The sequence below is a fragment of the Vipera ursinii genome (assembly GCF_947247035.1).
Source record: "Vipera ursinii genome assembly, chromosome: 1".
Taxonomy (NCBI): Eukaryota; Metazoa; Chordata; class Lepidosauria; order Squamata; family Viperidae; genus Vipera; species Vipera ursinii.
In genome coordinates this window covers 128,181,393-128,201,872 of record NC_139512.1, presented here as the reverse complement: position 1 = coordinate 128,201,872, position 20,480 = coordinate 128,181,393, and the positions used below count along the sequence as shown (strand labels likewise).

Genomic DNA, 20,480 nt, shown 5'->3' with positions numbered 1-20,480 from the left:
AGGGCGGTATACAAATTATAATAAATAAATAAATAAATAAATAAATAAATAAATAAATGGAAAACTCTGTCTTATTGTACTAGCATTGTAATATTGTTATGCACATTTTATCACTCCCCCCATGTCTGCCTTTATAGACACCTATGGTCAGGAACCAAAAATTATTTCCAATGTTTTAAAACTATGGTTTTGAAATTGTAGATATTACTAATGTTAAAAAGACTTAGTATTGACCCAATGACTAGCGAGGTCTGTGCTAACTCCGTCTGTAATCTCAGAACATTCTTTAAAACCCTAATGGAAAAAAAATCAACTGACATGGTCAAAAGACATCAGAATAATAGTTTAATCCTCCATCATGCTTCAGTTGCTATTTTACGATTTGCTTAATCTGAGAGTCTTTTCATAGTTAAACATAAATGAAGATACTTCTCATTTTCTCCATATCCTTTAAATATTCAAAATATACTTCCAATAGTTTTTACATAAGCTTCTTTGAATTCCTGTAGAGAAGTAACACTTCAGAGACTTTATGATGAAGAAGGCTGGCACTAAAAACTTGAAGACCAAGTTCTTTTAAACAAAACATTTTCTGGCCTTGTCATCTGTTTAGCACTTTGTGTCATGGTCTGACTTTTCCACTCATTTCAATTTTTAAATAAACTGTGTTATTGTAAATACCCCTGTTTTGCCCATCCATTCTCCCTTTAAATCCACAGCAGAAATACAGAGCCTGTTACGTTTACTGGTTAAGGCAACAGGCTAGAAGCCAGGAGACTGTGAATTCTGGTTCTTTAGGCAGGAAAGCCAGCTGGGTGTCCTCGGGCCGGTCACTCTGTCTCAGCAAAACTCACCTCAGAGGTTGTTGTCATGGGGAAAATAGGAGGAGGAAGGAGTGTTAGGTATGTTCACTGTCTTGAGTTATTTACAAAAATAAAATAATAAAATAATAAACCCTAAACTAAATAAATAAAATACTTGGGGCAGGGAGATCATATAAGAAGCACTTCATCTACCACAGGGCTAGAATTTTGTACCTTTCCAGATAGTGGAAAACTACAACTCCCAGAAGCCCCAACCACATTAAGAATTCCCCTTCAGGGACATTTAGAGGATTTCAGGTTTTTTCAGCTTTGATCTAGATTCTACTTTGGAGGTCAAACTATTCAGAATGAACTAATGCAGAATACAGTTCCCACTCGTTGATTTTCCACAAGCCCTGTTCTCTTCTGTCTTGTTCTCTACCTCATTTTCATGAGATTTCTCATTAGACAATCAGTCATTCCTGATGTAGACCAAGGCAAGTATATTTAAACCACAAAGATGCAAAAAAAAGGCCTTTTACTCATCAATGATATATATTATAGTTGAAGTGATAACTACAGGATTACCATTGTACACGCAGAAAACTTTGGCAATTATACCGAAGCACCACTAAAAGCTGTACTTGTAAGTTTTGCACGGACAAAGATATATTCCTAATTAACTCTAAGAGCAAAAAGAATCCATTTATACTCTTATCTGCTCTCTTCTCAGCCTGAAGAATTGAAAATCTTTTGAACTCTTATGCACCAACTCATAACATTGCCCTGGTTGAACAAAAATTTATAGATCTGGTTAAAATGTATTCAGTTGAAAGACGGTGAGCTTTAATAGGAAGGCTTCAATATTAATCCTGAGGGAGTTGGAGCTGAAAACCCTGAAGCAAGGACCTCAAATAATGACTTGTGAACTGTAGAAAGAGTGTTGTTTTAATGAGGCTTATTAAATTACTCAGTTAAAAAAAATCAGGAAGAAAATTGGCTAATAAAGTTCCTCACTTTTACTGTCTGTATGCTAATGTTCAGAGGATGGGAAATAAACTAAATGAATTTGAACTTGATATAGGATGAAAAGTATGACACATAGATACAGATATGACAGAAATTTAGTGAATATCTTCCAACATACTACATCTGAAGGAGACAGTTTTTGTGTTGAAAAGGAACACAAGCAAAAGAGAAAAAATATATGTTATGTCAGAAGTATCTGCACCTCCTTAGAAAACCAACTGAACGAAGTTGGCAGAGAACATGTGGTTAAAATAGTTAGAGATTTGAGGGAAGTTTTTTGAGCCTGGGAATCTGGAGGGACATTTGCCAAACAGTGTAGGACCAGAAGAGATGGACAACCCACTTGTAAGCCAGCAGTAGCCCCTCCTCAAATTAAAAGAGTGAGAAAGACGACCAAAGGCATCAAGGATAGCTAGGCTTTATGTACTTGCTGGTAAAAGCAAGGCTTAAATATCCACGCATCTTCTTTCCAAGAGTACTGATGGCATCATAACAGAGCAAATGTAAAAGCAAATACAGGTAGTCTTCAACTTACAACAGTTCATTTAGTGACCATTCAAAGTTACAACAGCACCAAAAAGTGATTTGCAGCATCACCATGGTCACATGATCAAAATTTGGATGCTTGGCCACTGACTCATAGGCATGATGGTTGCAGTGTCCCAGAGTCATGTGATCACCTTTTACGACCATCTGACAGGCAATGTCATTGCGGAAGCCAGATTCACTTAACAACCGCATTACTAACTTAACAACTGCTATGATTCACTTAACAACCACATCAAGAAAGGTCGCAAAGTGTTCCAAAAATCACTTAACAACTGCTTCATTTAGCAACAGAAATTTTGGGCTCAGTTGTGATTATAAGATGAGGACTACCCGAATTTCACTTTTTCACATGGGCTGTCAGGTGAAGCCCGAAATATCCAGTGTTGTTACTGCCTAGTTACTACAGTTCTTTCCTTTTCCTACAGTGTCACAGGATCGTGTTTCCTTAGATTTTGTTCAAGGGTTGACTACTATTTTGGTTGTTATGCATCTTTTGGTGAAAATGGCTAACTTTCCTACCACTGCATTGTTTTAGCATATGCTTTCCAGTATAGCGTAGGTGTGCACCTTCAAGTCACTGTTAACTGGTTTTGGGGGTTCCTTCCCTGTAGCTGCTGACATTAGCCTGGTAGCTTTTCATATAAAACTGCCATCCTCAATGAAAATCTTTCCAATGTTTCACCGGTCTGTGTCCATTGTGCTCCATAAACTCTCCCAATTTGAAGGGAACATGTTTGGATGCTAGACATAGAAGGGGAAGACAAATTCCCTGGAAAGTCTACCTTGACAAGCCTTAGGAAGCTGCTACTGATATTCATGCAATTGATATCTATGGAATTAGAGACTGCTGAGGGGAGAGAGAACTTAGTCCCTTTGATACCTAGATCCTTATTGTACTCCCATGACATAAGATTAGAAGGGACCCCATTTTCTACAATCCTTCCCCTCCTGGCTATGAGGAATGGGGAGCTGATTTAGATTGCCTGACTCCTTATTCTGGGATGGGACCTCTGTGGTTATGGAGGAAGAGGAGGAGGAGGAGGAGGGCAGAGAGGGAATAGGGAGTAATTTCCTGAATCCCGGAATGAGAAAGAACCTTTGCAAACAATGCAAAACAATAATAGACAGATATTCTGTTCACACAGTATGTAATAAACATCTAGGCAGCCCTCATTCAATCAAAAGAGAAAGAAAGAGGATTAAAGGCATCAGGAAAATGGAATAAGTGATAGATCCCCAGGGAATTGTACATTTAGTAGCCTAGAGAGGATGTTAGAAAAGTTAAAGCTTAAAATGATTTGTAAGTGGCAAAGGATGCTAAGAACAGCAAAAAGGACTCCATGTTCAAAATAAAAGAATGAGAAATGGGGAAGCTGACAAAAAGAAGAAATGTTGAATATGCATCACTGTCCAAATGGATGGCCTGTATTCTTATATGAAAGCCATCTATATTATTGGTATTTAACTTTCACATGGGTTCTGCTATCATAGAACTGTGTTTAAAGATCTCTCCAACCATCTAATTTTATTCTACTTTTGTTCTGTTTAATTCCTATCCTTTCTGATATAGAAGTACCGGTACTCTGTTTCAGGGACTGAATGAATCTCATCCAACAATCTCTGTGACAGCAAGTTTGATATGAGGTGACATAGATGAACATCAATTATCTCACATGAAGTTAGCATGATATTTCATATTTCTGTATAGGAAATCTATCATACTTTAAGGATTTACACATTTATGTTACAATAAAAATACAAAATCAAAGCATTATTTCAAGTGAGTAATGAAAATATTTTAAAGTGGATTAACGTTTATAAAGATTGTCCCAACTTACAATTTTACACTGGATTTAAAGGGATTTACAATGTAGTAATATACACATTTAATTGTAAATAAGTTTTATTTATTTTGAAGAATCACTTGTGGGATAGATAGATAGATAGATAGATAGATAGATAGATAGATAGATAGATAGATAGATAGATGATAGATAGATAGATAGATAGATAGATAGATAGATAGATAGATAGATAATAGGTAGGTAGGTAGATAGATAGAAAGATGATAGGTAGGTAGGTATATAGATAGTTAGGTAGATAGATAGATAGATAGATAGATAGATAGATAGATAGATAGATAGATAGATAATAGTATGATAAACAGAGAGCCAGACATAATCGTGCTTTAAAAAGAAAACTTATAAAATTATTTTTAGTGCCTGATGGAGGCAAACTAGCTAAAACTACTTTATAATTACTTTTTAATAAGGCACCATTCCAGGAATTTGCATACATATATTCAGCTGACATACAAGAGGAACAATAACTTAGTTTGCTTATTCCCTCTGAGCATATCTGATGAGATCATAGCATGAGAAAGAAATCTGTCAAATCACTATCTTATTAAAAAAAAGCCTCTCCGATTTTGCAGTCCCTTTATAGCTCTGTTTTCCTGGTAACAAGGCCAATCATGTTTTTATTGCTTGATGTTTCATGTTCATTCTCTTTATCAGCAAGTTCTTCTGGGTCTGTGCTAATGTAGAAATATCCCATGATGGAGAAAATAACAAAGACGATAAAAAGGAGCATGGCAAAAAGGATAAATTCAGCCCACTGGAGAAAGAAAAGATTAAACAAAACATTACTTCTGTTATTTATTTGCTTGCAACATTTCTGTCCTGCATTTATTCTGATAATACAGTGCAAACATATTTCACTTCTGACACATTTGCCTGAACATGTAAGTTGTATACAAGGGGGAAGCCTGCCTACAAATTACCTGGGAGATTTAATTAGCCTCTGGGTTGTGGGGAAACATACATGTATCTCCGGAATGATTACTAAAATTCTGAACATATAGAGCAATACCTGTAGTATATTGTCAGTAAATGATACTGTAATGTTAAATTTTGCACCGTAAAACAGTCAAAGGTAATTTATCTGGGGTTGCTGGTCAGAGTCCTCCTTTAACTTCAGACACTTTATATAGCCAGGCCTGTTTAGCTTCAGAATTATAACTCCATTGTGGGTTTTCACTGTCTCTCATCCCAACTTTTCTCACAGGGTTGTTATTGTGGGGAAAATAAGAAGAGGAAGGTATGTTGGATATGTCTGCCTCCTTCAGTTTTTTTTTAATCCCATTTATATCCCGCCCTTCTCCGAAGACTCAGGGCGGCTTACAATCTAAAGCACAAATCAATGTGCTTAGCAATAGCCTTCATTCTATGTATATGCCTGCTTATTAGGGCTTTCGCCCCCCCCCCCAGCGGCATTATTACAAAGTCAGCTTATTGCCCCCAACAATCTGGGTCCTCATTTTACCTACCTCGGAAGGATGGAAGGCTGAGTCAACCTTGAGCCTGGTGGGACTCGAACCTGCACTAATTGCAGGCAGCTGGTGTTACTTAAGGAGGCATTAGCCCACTGCTCCACCAAGGCTTATTTGTAAAAATAATAAAGGCAGGCTACAAACAAATAAACCAACTAAGTAAATAATACAGATTATTTTCTGGATCAAAAGAATACTAAGAATATCCTTTGATGCAGAACATTTAATGTAATGAAATGTCTTGGCAGGATAATCTATTGAGCAAATTCCCTTTTCCTTATACTGTAAAACAACAGCTTATTAACTGGTTTAGTTTTAGTAAACACTTTGTAGAACAAGTTGATGTGGTGAGGATATGTTTATTTGACTCTGGTGATACTAGAGTTATGAGATAATTCATTAACGTGGAGCATAGCAGCATGGAAAATCTGACCAGAAGAACATTTCTAAGTGAGCACCTGTCCAGCCTAGACGAGTTCAAATCACCAGGACCAGATGGATTACACCCCAAGGTTCTCAAGGAACTGGCAGACGTGATCTCAGAACCACTGAACTATATTTTTCAATGATCCTGGAGCACTGGGGAACTACCAGAGAACTGGAAGAGAGCTGATGTAGTTCCCATATTCAAAAAAAGGGGAAACAATAGATCCAGGAAACTACAGACTTATCAGCCTGACCTCAATACCTGGGAAGATTCTGGAAAAGATAATCAAACAACAAATCAGCAAACACCTTGATGTGAACAAAGTTATCACTAAAAGCCAACATGGGTTTGTCAAAAACAGATCATGCCAGACAAACCTTATTGCATTCTTTGACCAAGTGACAAAACTAGTGGACCAGAGGAATGCTGTAGATATAATTTACTTGGACTTCAGTAAGGCATTTGATAAAGTAGATCACAACCTACTACTTGATAAGATAGAAAAATGTGGGTTAGATAGCATCACCACCAGATGGATTCATAGCTGGCTGACAGGCCGTACTCAGCGTGTGGTCCTCAATGGAACTGCATCTACATGGAAGGAAGTGTGTAGTGGGGTACCCCAGGGCTCTGTTCTGGGCCCAGTGCTCTTCAACATCTTCATCAACGATTTGGATGAGGGGATAGATGGGGAACTAATCAAATTTGCAGACGACACCAAGCTGGCAGGAGTAGCCAATACTCCAGAAGATAGGCTTAAGATACAGGAGGATCTGGACAGACTCGAACACTGGGCACTATCTAACAAAATGAAATTCAATTGTGAAAAAAGTAAACTTCTACATTTAGGCAGGAAAAATCAAATGCACAGGTATAGTATAGGTGGTACCTTGCTCGATAGTAGTAACTGTGAAAGAGATCTTGGAGTCCTAGTGGACAATCACCTAAATATGAGCCAGCAGTGTGGTGCAGCTGCCAAAAAAGCCAACACAGTGCTAGGCTGCATTAACAGAGGGATAGAATCAAGATCACGTGAATTACTAATACCACTTTACAATGCCTTGGTAAGGCCACACCTGGAATACTGTATCCAGTTTTGGTCACCACGATGTAAAAAAGATGTCGAGACTCTAGAAATAGTACATAGAAGAGCAACAAAGATGATTGGGGGACTGGAGGCTAAAACATATAGGGAACAGTTGCTGGAATTGGGTATGTGTAGTTTAATGAAGAGATGACATGATTGGGGTGACATGATAGCAGTGTTCCAATATCTCAGGGGCTGCCACAAAGAAGAGGGAGCCAAGCTATTCTCCAAAGCACCTGAAAGCAGGACAAGAAGCAATGCATGGAAACTAGTCAAGGAGAGAAGCAACCTAGAACTAAGGAGAAATTTCCTGACAGTTAGAACAATTAACCAGTGGAACAACCTGCCTCCAGAGGTGGTGAATGCTCCAACACTGGAAGTTTTTAAGAAGAGACTGGACAGCCATTTGTCTGAAATGGTATAGGGTTTCCTGCCTTAGCAGGGGGTTGGACTAGATGACCTCCAAGGTCCCTTCCAACTTATTATTATTATTATTATTATTATTATTATTATTATTATTATTATTATTATTATTATTATCATCATCATCATCATCATCATCATCATCATCATCATCATCTGTAGGCTGGTGCTAAAAGCAGAGGATGCACATATATAAACATATGTGTCTATATGCTAGCCTATATTTTGAAAGACTACCTCCTAAGTACCACAATTCCAATAGCTGTGCTAGAAACTCTTATTTTACATCTTGCTCATTTTCATCTGATGCATTTCAGCTATAAAGACTATTCCTGAAAGCAATCAAGGACCACTTAAGCTAAGAAATTGCCTCAGGAGAAACACTGAGATAAATTACTTCACTCCTCTTTAGACAATAACTGACCCAACATGGATGAACTGTGGCTCAGAGAACATCAAGTGGCCATCAACCATCTTTTTAGGACTAACCTTAGTCCCCTCTGATCACAGTTATTAAAAACTGAAAGGGGTCTTATTTACTGTACATGCAAACAAGAGTTCGGCCACATATACACATTTCCTTCTCCAATTTTTCTTTCTTGCAGCCTTCCTTTTCTGCACCATCCATTTCAGCCTTCTATCCTTCCTTCTCTGCCCTCCTTTTAGGTCATTTAGATGGGAGACTTAAAAAGGAAGAGAAAGGCCCACCATTTTATCAGTGGATGGGTTAAAAAAAGGAAGGGAGGGAGGGAGGGAGGGAGGGAGGAAGAACTGTTTAACCAATACACTGATTAAAGAATAATTCACCATTACTGTAGTCCAGCAACAAAATGGGTGAAGAGGGCAGTGAGCCCTCAACAAACTATCAAGGCATTGCCTGCAACAAATAAAGCATAGCAAATAGGTTGTAGAGCAGGGGTCTTCAAACTTGGCCCTTTTATGACTTGTGGACTTCAACTCCCAGAATTCCTCAGCCAGCGTACCTGGCTGAGGAATTCTGGGAGTTGAAGTCCACAAGTCATAAAAGGGCCAAGTTTAAAGATCCCTGTTGTAGAGTATTGCTTGTGCTGGTAGAGATTGGAAAACACTATTTTGATATGGAACATGAAAAGATTGGAATATTAAGAGTGACATTGTTTATTCCTGCCTTACAAACTAATTTTAAAAAACCCCTCTCATGTTGGGACAAGAAAGAGATTAGGATAAGCCTCAAGTATAAGATATTTTGCTGAGTTTCAAGTTTGCCATATTCTGGAATACCTTAGCAAAATTGGCTGGAGGAATAGGAAGCAATGTTTTTAACATATAACCAACCATGTTTAATTGTTGACCTTATTAATAAAACTCATTATGGGTTTGTTTAAATCATTATTCATTAAATAAGTGTACAATTGGCTGGATTCTCAGAACACACTAAACTATTGCAATGGCTAGATTCACACAACACTTTGTATGAAAACCAAACAAACCATATTATGCTTTAAAATCCTGGATGAACAAGGTAATTGATTTGAACAATACAAATACCATTATCTCATAATATGTAATGGCCATTGGAGCTGGCAAATTTAGGGGAAAAAGTTTACTTGGTATTCTGGAATGATCTTTATGGCTAGAAGGATGATGTAATAGAACCTCAAGAGCCTGCCAAAGCTTCTCCAGCTCAACTTATATCTAGTGTAGTTTTGTGTTTTTTGCTAAAACCAAGGAATATTTTACGTCATGGTTTTGCTCTTTCCTCTGTTCCCCAGGTGTGTTAAACTTTCATCACATGACATTGCTTAGGATATGCTATTAAATAGGAGAAACAATTTCAGATGGGCAATAATAGTTTATTTCACATTAAATCACATGAAACAATGTCAAAGATACTTTGGGGTTAATTTAGGGCTGTTATATTTAGGCAACAAACATTCAGATGATCACTAGATGGCAGCAAATAGATATTTTAGCATTAGCTTTCCTGCTCTCTTGTGGTTTTCTTGATTTTTGCATCCAGTTAATGACAGCCATAAATACAAATACAAACTAGTTTAGCAATTCTCATCAGACAACAGAATTTGGTGCTGGGATGGCTGTCCCTTTGAAGGATCACAGAAATTTCTGCAGTATATTCAGAAACGGACAAAAGTCTAGTGTGCATGGAATGTTTATACTGCAAAACAGCATTCACAGGCTGGAAAATGATTGCATATGAATCTGATTCTGCAATTTAGGAGAAATTTGGTGGCTTTGACACAGATGTAAATTGTGTGTCTAGACGTCTAGAACAATTAGTTCTCTTGTTTTTAGTTTCATTTATGTGAAGTGTTTTGGGTTTTTTTGTCAATAAACCCCCATTATTACCGGTACTAACTGAAAGAGATGGATGGGTGTGGATGATGCACCCTGGCCCTAAGTTTTTTTTGTGAGAGTAGATACAACTGGAAGTGGCACTACAAGCTTTCTATTGTAACATCTGCTTTGCTGCTTAATTAGTTAATTGCTCATTTGTTCAATGGCCTTTCTCATCTATGCAGGTTAATCAGCCACTATTGAGATGCCTTTCTTCCTCTTAGTTTAAGTTACTTATAAAGTTATTTCTGCATTTATGACAAGTATCTTTAGAAGTGAAGTGTCTTAATTATGCTTTTTAGTGTAGACAATCAGTGTCTCTCTGCATGGCGATTTTAATTTGGTTATTCTTGTAAGAATTTGATTTCTATTGTGTGCACTTCTATTATCTGCCTATGTTCTAGAATACTGATTTGTCAGATACGCGGATGTGTGCACACACTATATCAGAACTAACTCTGTTCTCACCAACTCAATGGCCCAGTTTTATGCTAGTCCTGTGACAAACATGGATAGGGCCCTACAAAAGGCACAACACATTAATCTGTGATTAATTTAGTTATGGCTCATTCAATTGATCCATATGCTTAAGTTTACACAACATATTAAACAGTTAATCTCATGAGTTGGTTTTATGTAACATGTTCATCTAAAATACGGTTGGCTAATTTGCAACTCAGTGTTTTATGTGAATCCTGGTAGAATAGCCAAAGTGTTTGCTTCTGTATTTTAACATTCAGTGAAGGAAGAGACGTTTGGGCAAGGGAATCTTTTACATTTCTTGCAACACAATCACAAAGAAAGGAACTTCTGGTTGATATGTTGGCCATCTCTCGGAATAATCAAGCTAGTGAGTATAAACATATATCAGTTTGTAAGTGTAATGTATTGGGCTTGCTTGTTAACACCACGTGGTAACGGCTGTAGGTTGCTAGAGCAGGGAGCTAGCTAATGGCTCCCAGCATCTCAGACAACCCGTCTCCAGTGCTGCTATTGGTTGCCCCTAGGTGGCAATAGGTTGCTTCAAACCTATTGGCTGCCGCCTAGGGGCCAAGGTATATATTGCTGCATCTGCAGCCCTGTTCTCTAGTTCAGATCCTAAGCAATAAAACATGATCTTTGCTGAACTCACTCGCCTCGTCTTCATTCCTGTGCAATGAATCCAGTACATAACACTGGCGACAAAGGTGGGATCCTGCTTCTCCGTCAAAGCTGAAGGTCACTAGGGGAGAGGCAGTGCACACCTGGCGTGAAAAGCAAATTCCCCCCCCCTACGGTCGGCTAGCTAAGCCACACTAGTGACCACGCAGTCAGTAGACCAGTCCCTGGGCAACAGAGAGGCAGGAGTTGAAGACGCTGAGATCCAGCCGTGAAGACCAGCAGAATGCCCAAGGTTGGAAGGCTGCTAGAATTCGACATCAAGCAACCAGAAGGATGGCCCTCGTACCTGTCCCAACTACCTTCAGGTGAACCAGGTCGCAGAGTATGGACTGAAGGCCACCACACTGCTTTGTGTGTGTGGCCCAGCAATGTTCTATCTGGCCGAAAACTTGTTTGCACCCATGCCATTGGAATCCATCTCCTATGACAAACTGAGGAAGAAGCTCGGAGAACACTTCCAACCAAAGATGTCGGTGATTGCATGGCGCTACGCCTTCGAACAATGAATTCAGCTGCCAGGAGAGATTGCATCCGAATACATTGCGGCCTTGAGGCAGGCCGCACACCTGTGTCAATTTTCAGACGTCAAAGAGCGACTTTGAGACCGGCTCATCTGCGGCCTCCGCAACAGAGAGCTGCAGCAGAAACTTTTTGCAAGAGAAGTCCTGTCGTTCGCCGATGCCCAGAACAAAGTCATGGTGGACGAAGCTGCCGGGGGAGCCGTCCAAACGATCTGGTTCACCAGAATGACACAACGCAAAAAAGCCATCCACCACGAGGATGCAAAACTCACCGAGGACTCCGAAGAAGATGCCAAAGTCAACAAGTTGCACAGACAACCCGAATAACAGCTCTGCAGCAGCAAGCAGCAAGAGACTAATTACAAGGCAGATCTCTTGCCTAGATGTCCAGGTTGTGGCGGCCGCCACCAACGCTCAGACTGCAGGTTCCAGACAGCCATGTGCTGGGCCTGCAGAAAAACCAGCCACATCGCATCCATTTGCAGAGGTCGCCAGAGGGACCGGCCATCGAATCGCCAGTCAGAAGATCTGACCAGGAGAGGTACCAGGGCCCTGGGGCCATTCAGTGTGGGGTTTTGCTCAAGCTGTAGAAGTGTCTGCCATACCGGAGCCCGATGCCCCCTTAAACCCAAGTACAGACTTCAGGTGGAGCTGCAAGGGGTCCCCTGTAAGATGGAGCTGGACACAGGCTCCACCGTTTCCATTACGTCTCTGGACACATTTAATTTCATGTGCAGTTGCAGTAGGAGATGGGCCAAGCTGAGGCCCTCTGATATACTTTTAACAGATTTTCAGAACGCAAAAGTCGTAGTCAAGGGTGAAGCTACCTTGGCCGTTAAATTTAAGGGGTTTTCAGGGCACCTGGATGTTGTTGTAGTAGGGGGTCAAAGAATGAGCCTAATTGGGCTTGATTGGTTTGATGCACTAGGCATCCAAGTAACCAATATCAACTGGACACAAGTCACGAGTCTAGCGTCAGTTTGCGAGGACTTTGCAGACGTATTTGATTCAGCTTTAGGAACTTACACGGGCCCGCCTATAGCATTCAAACTAGATCCAAACATGGTTCCCATCATGATTAAGCCTTGCAGGGTCCCCTTTGCCCTCAAGCACAAAATAGATGCAGAAATAGACAAGCTTGTGGAACAGGGCATTTTGAAATCAGTAGATGGTGGGCAGTGGGAAACTCCTATTGTAACACACTTAAAGCCAACGGGGAAGTCAGAATATGCGCAGACTACAAATGCACAATTAACCAGGCCCTTAAACAGCACGCATACCCAGTCCCACTGGTGAGCCACATCCTGGCATCTTTGCAGGGTGGCTCCACTTTTGCGAAATTAGATTTGGCACAAGCCTATCAGCAACTACCTGTTGATGAGGCCACGGCCACAGCACAGACAATTGTGACCCACAGTTGGGCTTTCAGAGTAGAGCCTTGGTGGAGCAGTGGGCTGATGCCTCCTTAAGTAACACCAGCTGCCTGCAATTAGTGCAGGTTCGCATCCCACCAGGCTCAAGGTTGACTCAGCCTTCCATCCTTCCGAGGTAGGTAAAATGAGGACCCAGATTGTTGGGGGCAATTAAGCTGACTTTGTAATAATGCCGCTTGGGGGGTGTATGAAAGCCCTAATAAGCAGGCATATACATAGAATGAAGGCTACTGCTAAGCTTGTAAGCCGCCCTGAGTCTTCGGAGAAGGGCGGGATATAAATGTAATAAAAATAAATAAAATAAATAAAAAATAAAGCGCTTGCAATTTGGAGTCAATGTAGCCCCGGGCATTTTTCAGGGAATCATGGAACGCACACTCAAAGGCATTCCAGGGGTTTGCCCCTATTTTGATGACGTGCTTATTGCTGGAGAATCCACAGAAGTGCTAGCAAGAAGGCTTAGAGATGTTCTGCAGAGGCTGCATGAAGCAGGCCTCAAACTAAAAAAGAGCAAATGCAGTATTGGGGTTCCCTCAACTGAGTTTTTGGGGTTTTGCATTGATGCTAATGGCATCCACCCAGCTGAGTCCAAAGTGAAGGCCATTCAGATGGCACCTCCCCCCAAAACAAAAGGAGAGGTGCAAGCATTCTTGGACCTCCTCAACTTCTACCACGCCTTCCTTCCTAACAAGGCTGCAGTGGCAGAGCCACTTCACAGGCTCTTAGATAAAAAAGCTTCTTGGAAGTGGACCAGCATTCATGAAAAAGGTTTTCAGGACCTAAAAGCCCTTTTGTCGGTCAGTTCCACTATCATTCATTTCAGGGAGTCTAAACCAGTCTGTTTAGCATGTGACGCATCCCCATATGGGGTGGACGCAGTCTTGAGTCACTTAGAGAAAGATGAAACCCAGGTTCCCATTGCATTTTATTCAAGGACACTGTCATCTGCTGAGCGTAACTACGCTCAAATTGAAAAAGAGGCATTGGCCATGGTAGTTGGAGTTAAAAAATTCCATGATTACTTGTATGGCAGGGACTTCATGTTCTTCACAGACCACAAACCACTACTGGGGTTATTCACCACAAATATACAGACACCCCATATATTATCCCATAGAATGCTGAGATGGTCTATTTTTTTATCAGCATACACGTTTAAGCTGATTCACAAACCCGGCAAAGAAATGGGCCATGCAGGCAGCCTGAGTAGGCTTCCACTGCCACAAATTGAACCAGATCCGGCCCCAGTGGCCTGCATATTGTCCATTCAGGATTTGCCAGAGTTTCCCCTCCACGCTGAGGACATAGCTGCAGAAACAACAGCTGATAAAACACTAAGTAGAGTGTTTTCTTGGGTGCACACAGGGTGGCTAGATAAGAGCCCAGGCCCTGAATTTCAGAGTTATTTTACTAGAAGACATGAGCTATCAGCTCACAAGGGTTATATCCTATGGGGGAACAGGGTCATAGAACCCACCTCACTAAGAGGCAGGGTCTTACATTCACTGCATGAAGGTCATTCGGGTATTGTCCGTATGAAAGCTTTAGCTAGAAGCTACTTATGGTGACCAGGTTTAGACAAGCCCAGGTGCATGGATATTACACATGCCAGCAATCAAGGCCTGAAATACCACATGCTCCAGTTCACAGGTGGGAGGAGACTCACACTCCCTGGTCTAGAATTCATATAGACTTTGCTAGGCCCTTTCAGGGACAGCTCTTCCTTATAGTGGTCGACAGCCACTGTAAATGGCTTAAAGTAATTCCAGTTGCTAATATGACTACTGTTAGGACCATCCAGGTGCTTAGGAAACTCTTTGCCACACATGGGCTGCCAGACGTCATAGTATCGGACAATGGAGCCCCATTTACAGTGGCAGAATTTCAGGCATTCCTGAGAGCTAACCTCATCAGGCATGCAACGTCGGCCCCATTTCACCCTTCTTCTAATGGTCAAGCATGGTCAGGACCACAAAAGAGTCACTGAAGTGTATAGTGACTGGGGACTGGCATCACAGATTGGCAGCTTTTTTACTTTGCCAGCATTCCACGCCTTGCACAGCTACAGGGAAAAGCCCAGCAGAGCTGCACTGGGGGAGGTGACTGATCACGAAACTGGACAGGTTGCATCCAGATAGGGTGGCAGCAGAAGCTTCACGCCCAAAACCCCTGAGGGGGCTGCAAGTGGGTGATGGGGTGTGGGCCAGGAATTATGGGCATGGGAATCTGTGGGTGCCTGGAAAAATTACTAAAACCTCAGGCCCCCTCTCTTATGAAGTGGGGCTGGAGGGCGGGCGAGTTGTCCGACACCACATCGATCAGCTTAGGAAGCGTTCCCCTGAATGGCCACAAAGCGAGAACTTCATCACAAGTCCTTACCAAGGTCCATAAACCGGCAGCCAAGCCAGTCCATGCATAGACTCTGATGGCTCACACAGCCCAAGCAATGAGGAGTTGGCTGTAGAGGAGGAGAGCCCGGATGTGCAACATGGGTCCCCTGATGGAGAAAGCCAACCTGATGGCTACAGCCGCTGTGCTAACTCTGCTGAACAAACTGACTCTGAGGTGGGCCAACCTGGAAAGGCCAGCCAGAGAGCACCGAGCCACTCTGAATCACTTGAACTAAGAGACACTGGTCTACCCAGCCCGGTGGGCAAGCTTACCAGATGTGGTAAGATGTGCCTGGGTCCCCCAGGCATTCCACAAGGTCACGCAGACCTCCTGCTTATCTGAAAGATTTTGTTCTGTAATAATAAAGCTATAATGTTGTATGTACAGTTGTTGTATTTAATGCTGACCTACAAGATTGTATTGGACAATGGAGCTATAATGTTGTAAGTACTTTATTGTACTGCTAAGTGGAACCCATTCACACCAGTGTTAAGTCTTTGTAAAGTGTATTGCTGTAATTACTTTCTATTGTTACTATAGTGTTGTTCGTTCTAAGGGGTGTAATGTATTGGGCTTGCTTGTTAACACCACATGGTAACGGCTGGTAGGTTGCTAGAGCAGGGAGCTAGCTAACGGCTCCCAGCATCTCAGACAACCCGTCTCCAGTGCTGCTATTGGTTGCCCCTAGGTGGCAATAGGTTGCTTCAAACCTATTGGCCGCCGCCTAGGGGCCAAGGTATCAATTGCTGCATCTGCAGTCCTGTTCTCTAGTTCAGATCCTGCAAGCAATAAAACATGATCTTTGCTGAACTCACTCACCTCGTCTTCATTCCTATGCAACGAACCCAGTATACAACAGTAAGAAAAGTAGGAAGAGTCTGAACACTGATAAAATGCATTGTTCAACAACAATGAAGTGCATCAATCTAACTGGATCAGAGGGAAACGTCTTTGTTCAGTCATGAAACTCACTAAGTGATCTTGAGTCAACTTCTTGGCGTACTCATATTTTCTTGTTGCAAGGGAGAAAATGTGATAAATTTATTTCTATATTTCAAGGAATTGAATAATATATGCTAGCCATACCTGTACCAGAGGTGCAGACTGGGCAACAATGAGCACAATAACATTTCCAAAGGCCACAGTTAACAACCAGCCAGCTTGCAGCACAGATTTCATACTAACAGGAGCCTGAAAAGGAGAAGGCATAAAATATTCTCAAATTTTTGGAAAATTGGTATTCAATATTCCCATTTGGTACTACCCTGGGACTATCCCACCCGCTTTGTCAAAGAGGAACACATTGTGGTTCTAACCCTGTCACCACTTCAGCATTCAATAATTCCTGCAATCAAATATATCAATGGATTCAATGGGAAAAAATACCATTCTGGAACATTGTTAAGTGATCTGTTCATACTAACCATGAGAATGATGGCTTAATTATATTTCCTTGAACATCACTGATGCTACAGTTATTGGGGGATGAAGATATGTGAGTTAATTCATTTCAAACCATGATCAGACTATGGCAACCTGAGAAGAGAAGGATTCTGGGACTCAGCACATTGCTTTTCTCCTCTCTGACAATGTTCACCTAGGTATTCCCCTACCTATGGTATGTTCAATAAGGAATCTCTTTATAATCTCATAGGATCTGCAACAAAAGTCTTTGGAAATATGTAAAATTGGGGGGGGAAATCCTAGAATTGGAGAAATCTCGCATAGCTTCTGAATCAATCTATCCTTCATTTTGCTTTTTCATTGTCCTAGGGTAGAACTGGATGTCTAAGATAAGTTGTTTTAATGTTTCATAGCTACTTTACTTTATTTATTGTTGGCATCCAGATTGCTAAATTGTTATGTAAATAAGCTGATTTAGGCTTGTCAGAGAATTGCAAAGTGTACATGTTTCCAATGATCAAGTACATCAAGACAGGTTCATTTTGGGGCCTAGCTATCCCAGTGCTGTTCAAACTAGCAGCAGCTTCCTGGAGTCTCAGACAGAGTTCACTTGTTTCTCCCATCTTCTGATTTTGATCCTTTTTAAAAAGGTTGCAGATACCTGGATCAAATGTGGGTCAGGTACAGCATTTGCTCTGCCCGCCTCTTTGCCTCTGCCCTGTGCACGAACTGATCCACAATTATGTCAGCACAACAAAACATTGGGATTAAGAGAGAGACCACATGGCCCAACAAAAAACTGCTTCCAATTATCTTTCCTGCCATGTGGTTATAAGCCTTGCGTATTACTAAATTTTTAAAGTTGAAAGGATTATTTAAGATTACTTAGCATATCACAGATTAGTTTTTCCAATTGGGTAATAAATTGTAAGTCACCTATTGTGACAGTTGCTAATATTTCTCCTGATTCCTGGAATATACAAGGTTATCCCAGGAGGCTATTGTTCCTACTGGACTTGTAATTTCTATCTATTTAGCCTCATTTATACTTCAAAACATAGTTTGCCATTTTTGAATCAGATCTTGATTTTTTTAAATTCAAAGTATTCATCATTTATGATCCATAGAAAGAATATCTCCTCCTCCTCCTCCTCTTCCTCCTCCTCCTCCTCCTCCTCCTCCTCCTCCTCCTCCTCCTCCTCCTCCTCCTCCTCCTCCTCCTCTTCTTCTTCTTCTTCTTCTTCTTCTTCTTCTTCTTCTTCTTCTTCTTCTTCTTCTTCTTCTTCTTCTTCTTCTTCTTCTTCTTCTTCTTCTTCTTCTCCTTCTCCTTCTCCTTCTCCTTCTCCTTCTCCTTCTCCTTCTCCTTCTCCTTCTAAAAAAATACCTTATTTGGACATCAAAACTGAACATCAGCAAATTACCATGTTTACACACAATCAATACTGCTATATAAAGCCACTCCTCGTTAGTAAGCTTATCATTCAGAAAAATGGTGCCTAAGCAATCCACATGACTGAGAGAGATGCTGCAAAGATCACATCATCTCATTCAGATAAAATTTTCTTGTGCAGTCATGCCAACATTACTTTTACTCCAGCATGCATTTTTGTCAGTCACAAAAATTGGGCCTTAAGTGCATTTACACACATTTGTGTGCAGAAAATTAGTCAGAAAATTATTTTTTTTACTACTGTTTTATTACCATTTATTACTCTTGTATTTGCAAGCAGTCGCTAACTGAGGTATTACTAAATGAGGAGTGGCTGTATTGTGCTTAGGGGCAAGATAAATTGAAAGTAGAGTAGAAAATAACTAAGAGGGCTAGAAAAAAAAAGATAAAATGAATATTGGGCAGAGGTCCAGGTGAAAGAAAAGGAAGGACTGAACTATAACATCTAAGAAAAAATCTACTCTGTTAAAAAGGAGCACAGATACATACTTGTAAATGTGGGCAAGGAAGGTAATCAAGCCTTCCTTGAGTCATTTAAATGAAGTGGATCAATGGATGCCATATGGAAGATGAGAGCATTCACAGAGCATTTATACTTTCTCTGTGGAACACCTCTCATCCAGCAGTGTCCCTCACATGCGTTCCACAGAGTAAGTCCATCCTGCCCAGGTCTGATGATGCAACAAAGTCCAGGTACCTGCTTATTTCTGTGTATCGGCAGCATACTGTGGCAGAATATTTGGTATTTTAATGTATTCATTTGTTTTGTTCTTTTAACAAGAAAAAAATGTAAATCCACAGGGCTGGTAACACCAGAACTGGAAAAAAATGTCTCACCCTTGTCCCTTTTTAAAATCTCCTTTTTCACCAGCTTTCTGGTCTTGAGTCAGAGGATGAGAAATAAAAAAGAATCAAAAATAGGATGCCTAGAAAAGTCCCAATTTTCCAGGGCATCTCTGAACATTCATCTCAAAACTAAAAGAGAGTTAATTTTCTAGAAAGTAATTCATATTATCTGTTTCAAAAGGTGCAAATTATTTTAACCACAAATAGTCGTTCAGTTGTTTTAGACTAAAATAAATTGCTGGTAGGATTAGAATGATGTTTCCACAATACATTTAACTTGGCTAAGTGTATTGAACAAAGAGGACCAATTTTCAACCTCAGGGTCACAACTATGCTTTATGAAATGTTTTTCTAACACACAATTAACTTCAAATCGTTTTTTTGTTTTTAGAACTATGAAATCAAATATGACTTTTAGCATTACATTTGTGGGAGGTGTTCTTAGAGCATGTAACATGCCATATTAGTTATAACTAAGCATTTCCAGTTGCTTTGATGAAGATATCATCAAAAAGCAGTACTTAGGTTGATCGGCAGAGACTGCTTCCCCCAACCCATAAGAGGCTGGCAGTGCCACCGGATGGCTGGCCCAGGGATTCTCTGCCCCAACTTTCAATAAAGAGAGATCACCTGAGGAGGGCAGTCTTGCTCTCAGAAAGAAATATTGGACAGAGACATGAGCATTATGATTTCTAAGCCAGCATTTCTCAATCTTGGCAACTATAAGATGTCTGGACTTCAACTCCCAGAATTCTCCAGCCAGCAAAGGTGGTTGGGGAGTTCTGGGAGTTGAAGTCCAGTCAGCTTCAAGTTGCTAAGGTTGAGAAACACTGCCGTAGGCCATAATCTCAGGCGTACTTTTTCACCCATCACCAAGATTAAATGGGGCATGGACTGAGGCGCAAACTGCACTGACCTTGCCATTTAATCTCTTTGGATATGTTTTTTGGCAGATAACCTTTTGTAACGTTTTGCCTTGGTCTCTTATTTACCAAGGACTTTAGATTCAGAATGTCTTCCTTGTATGAAGTTCTAAGAACTAAGTACCTGGGAGTAAGAAAAGGCAAGGCCTGTAATGGAGAACATCACTTCCCCAGCAGATATTAACAGATACTGTGGAATCTGCCATGAAATATGGACATTGTTAGCTGGAATATCTTCTATCTTCCATGCTTGGAGTGCCTCTGTAGAAGTCTGGTTGGGAGGAAAAGAAGACATACTGATGATGGAGTAGCCAATCCAAGTTAATGCAGAAGTTATAATGCAGTGGGGAAAAGCTTTCATTCTTAAA

General features: G+C 40.7%; 1 protein-coding gene across 3 annotated transcripts in view; it reads right to left on the bottom strand.

Moving 5' to 3' along the window:
* Positions 1–4,799: 4,799 nt before the first annotated feature.
* Positions 4,800–20,480, bottom strand: part of SLC15A2 (solute carrier family 15 member 2) — a gene marked incomplete at its 5' end in the record, with an annotated part of 86,369 nt that continues 70,688 nt past the window's right edge. For 2 of the 3 annotated variants that reach the window (XM_083349856.1, XM_083349857.1), the window contains 3 exons: positions 4,800–4,997; positions 16,576–16,680; positions 20,237–20,383. In XM_083349856.1, the coding sequence (XP_083205982.1) occupies positions 4,821–4,997; positions 16,576–16,680; positions 20,237–20,383 (429 nt within the window). In that variant the 3' untranslated portion in view covers positions 4,800–4,820. Of the gene's footprint in view, positions 4,998–16,575; positions 16,681–20,236; positions 20,384–20,480 lie in introns of those variants that run through there. The other variant, XR_014490877.1, reaches the window with a different exon arrangement.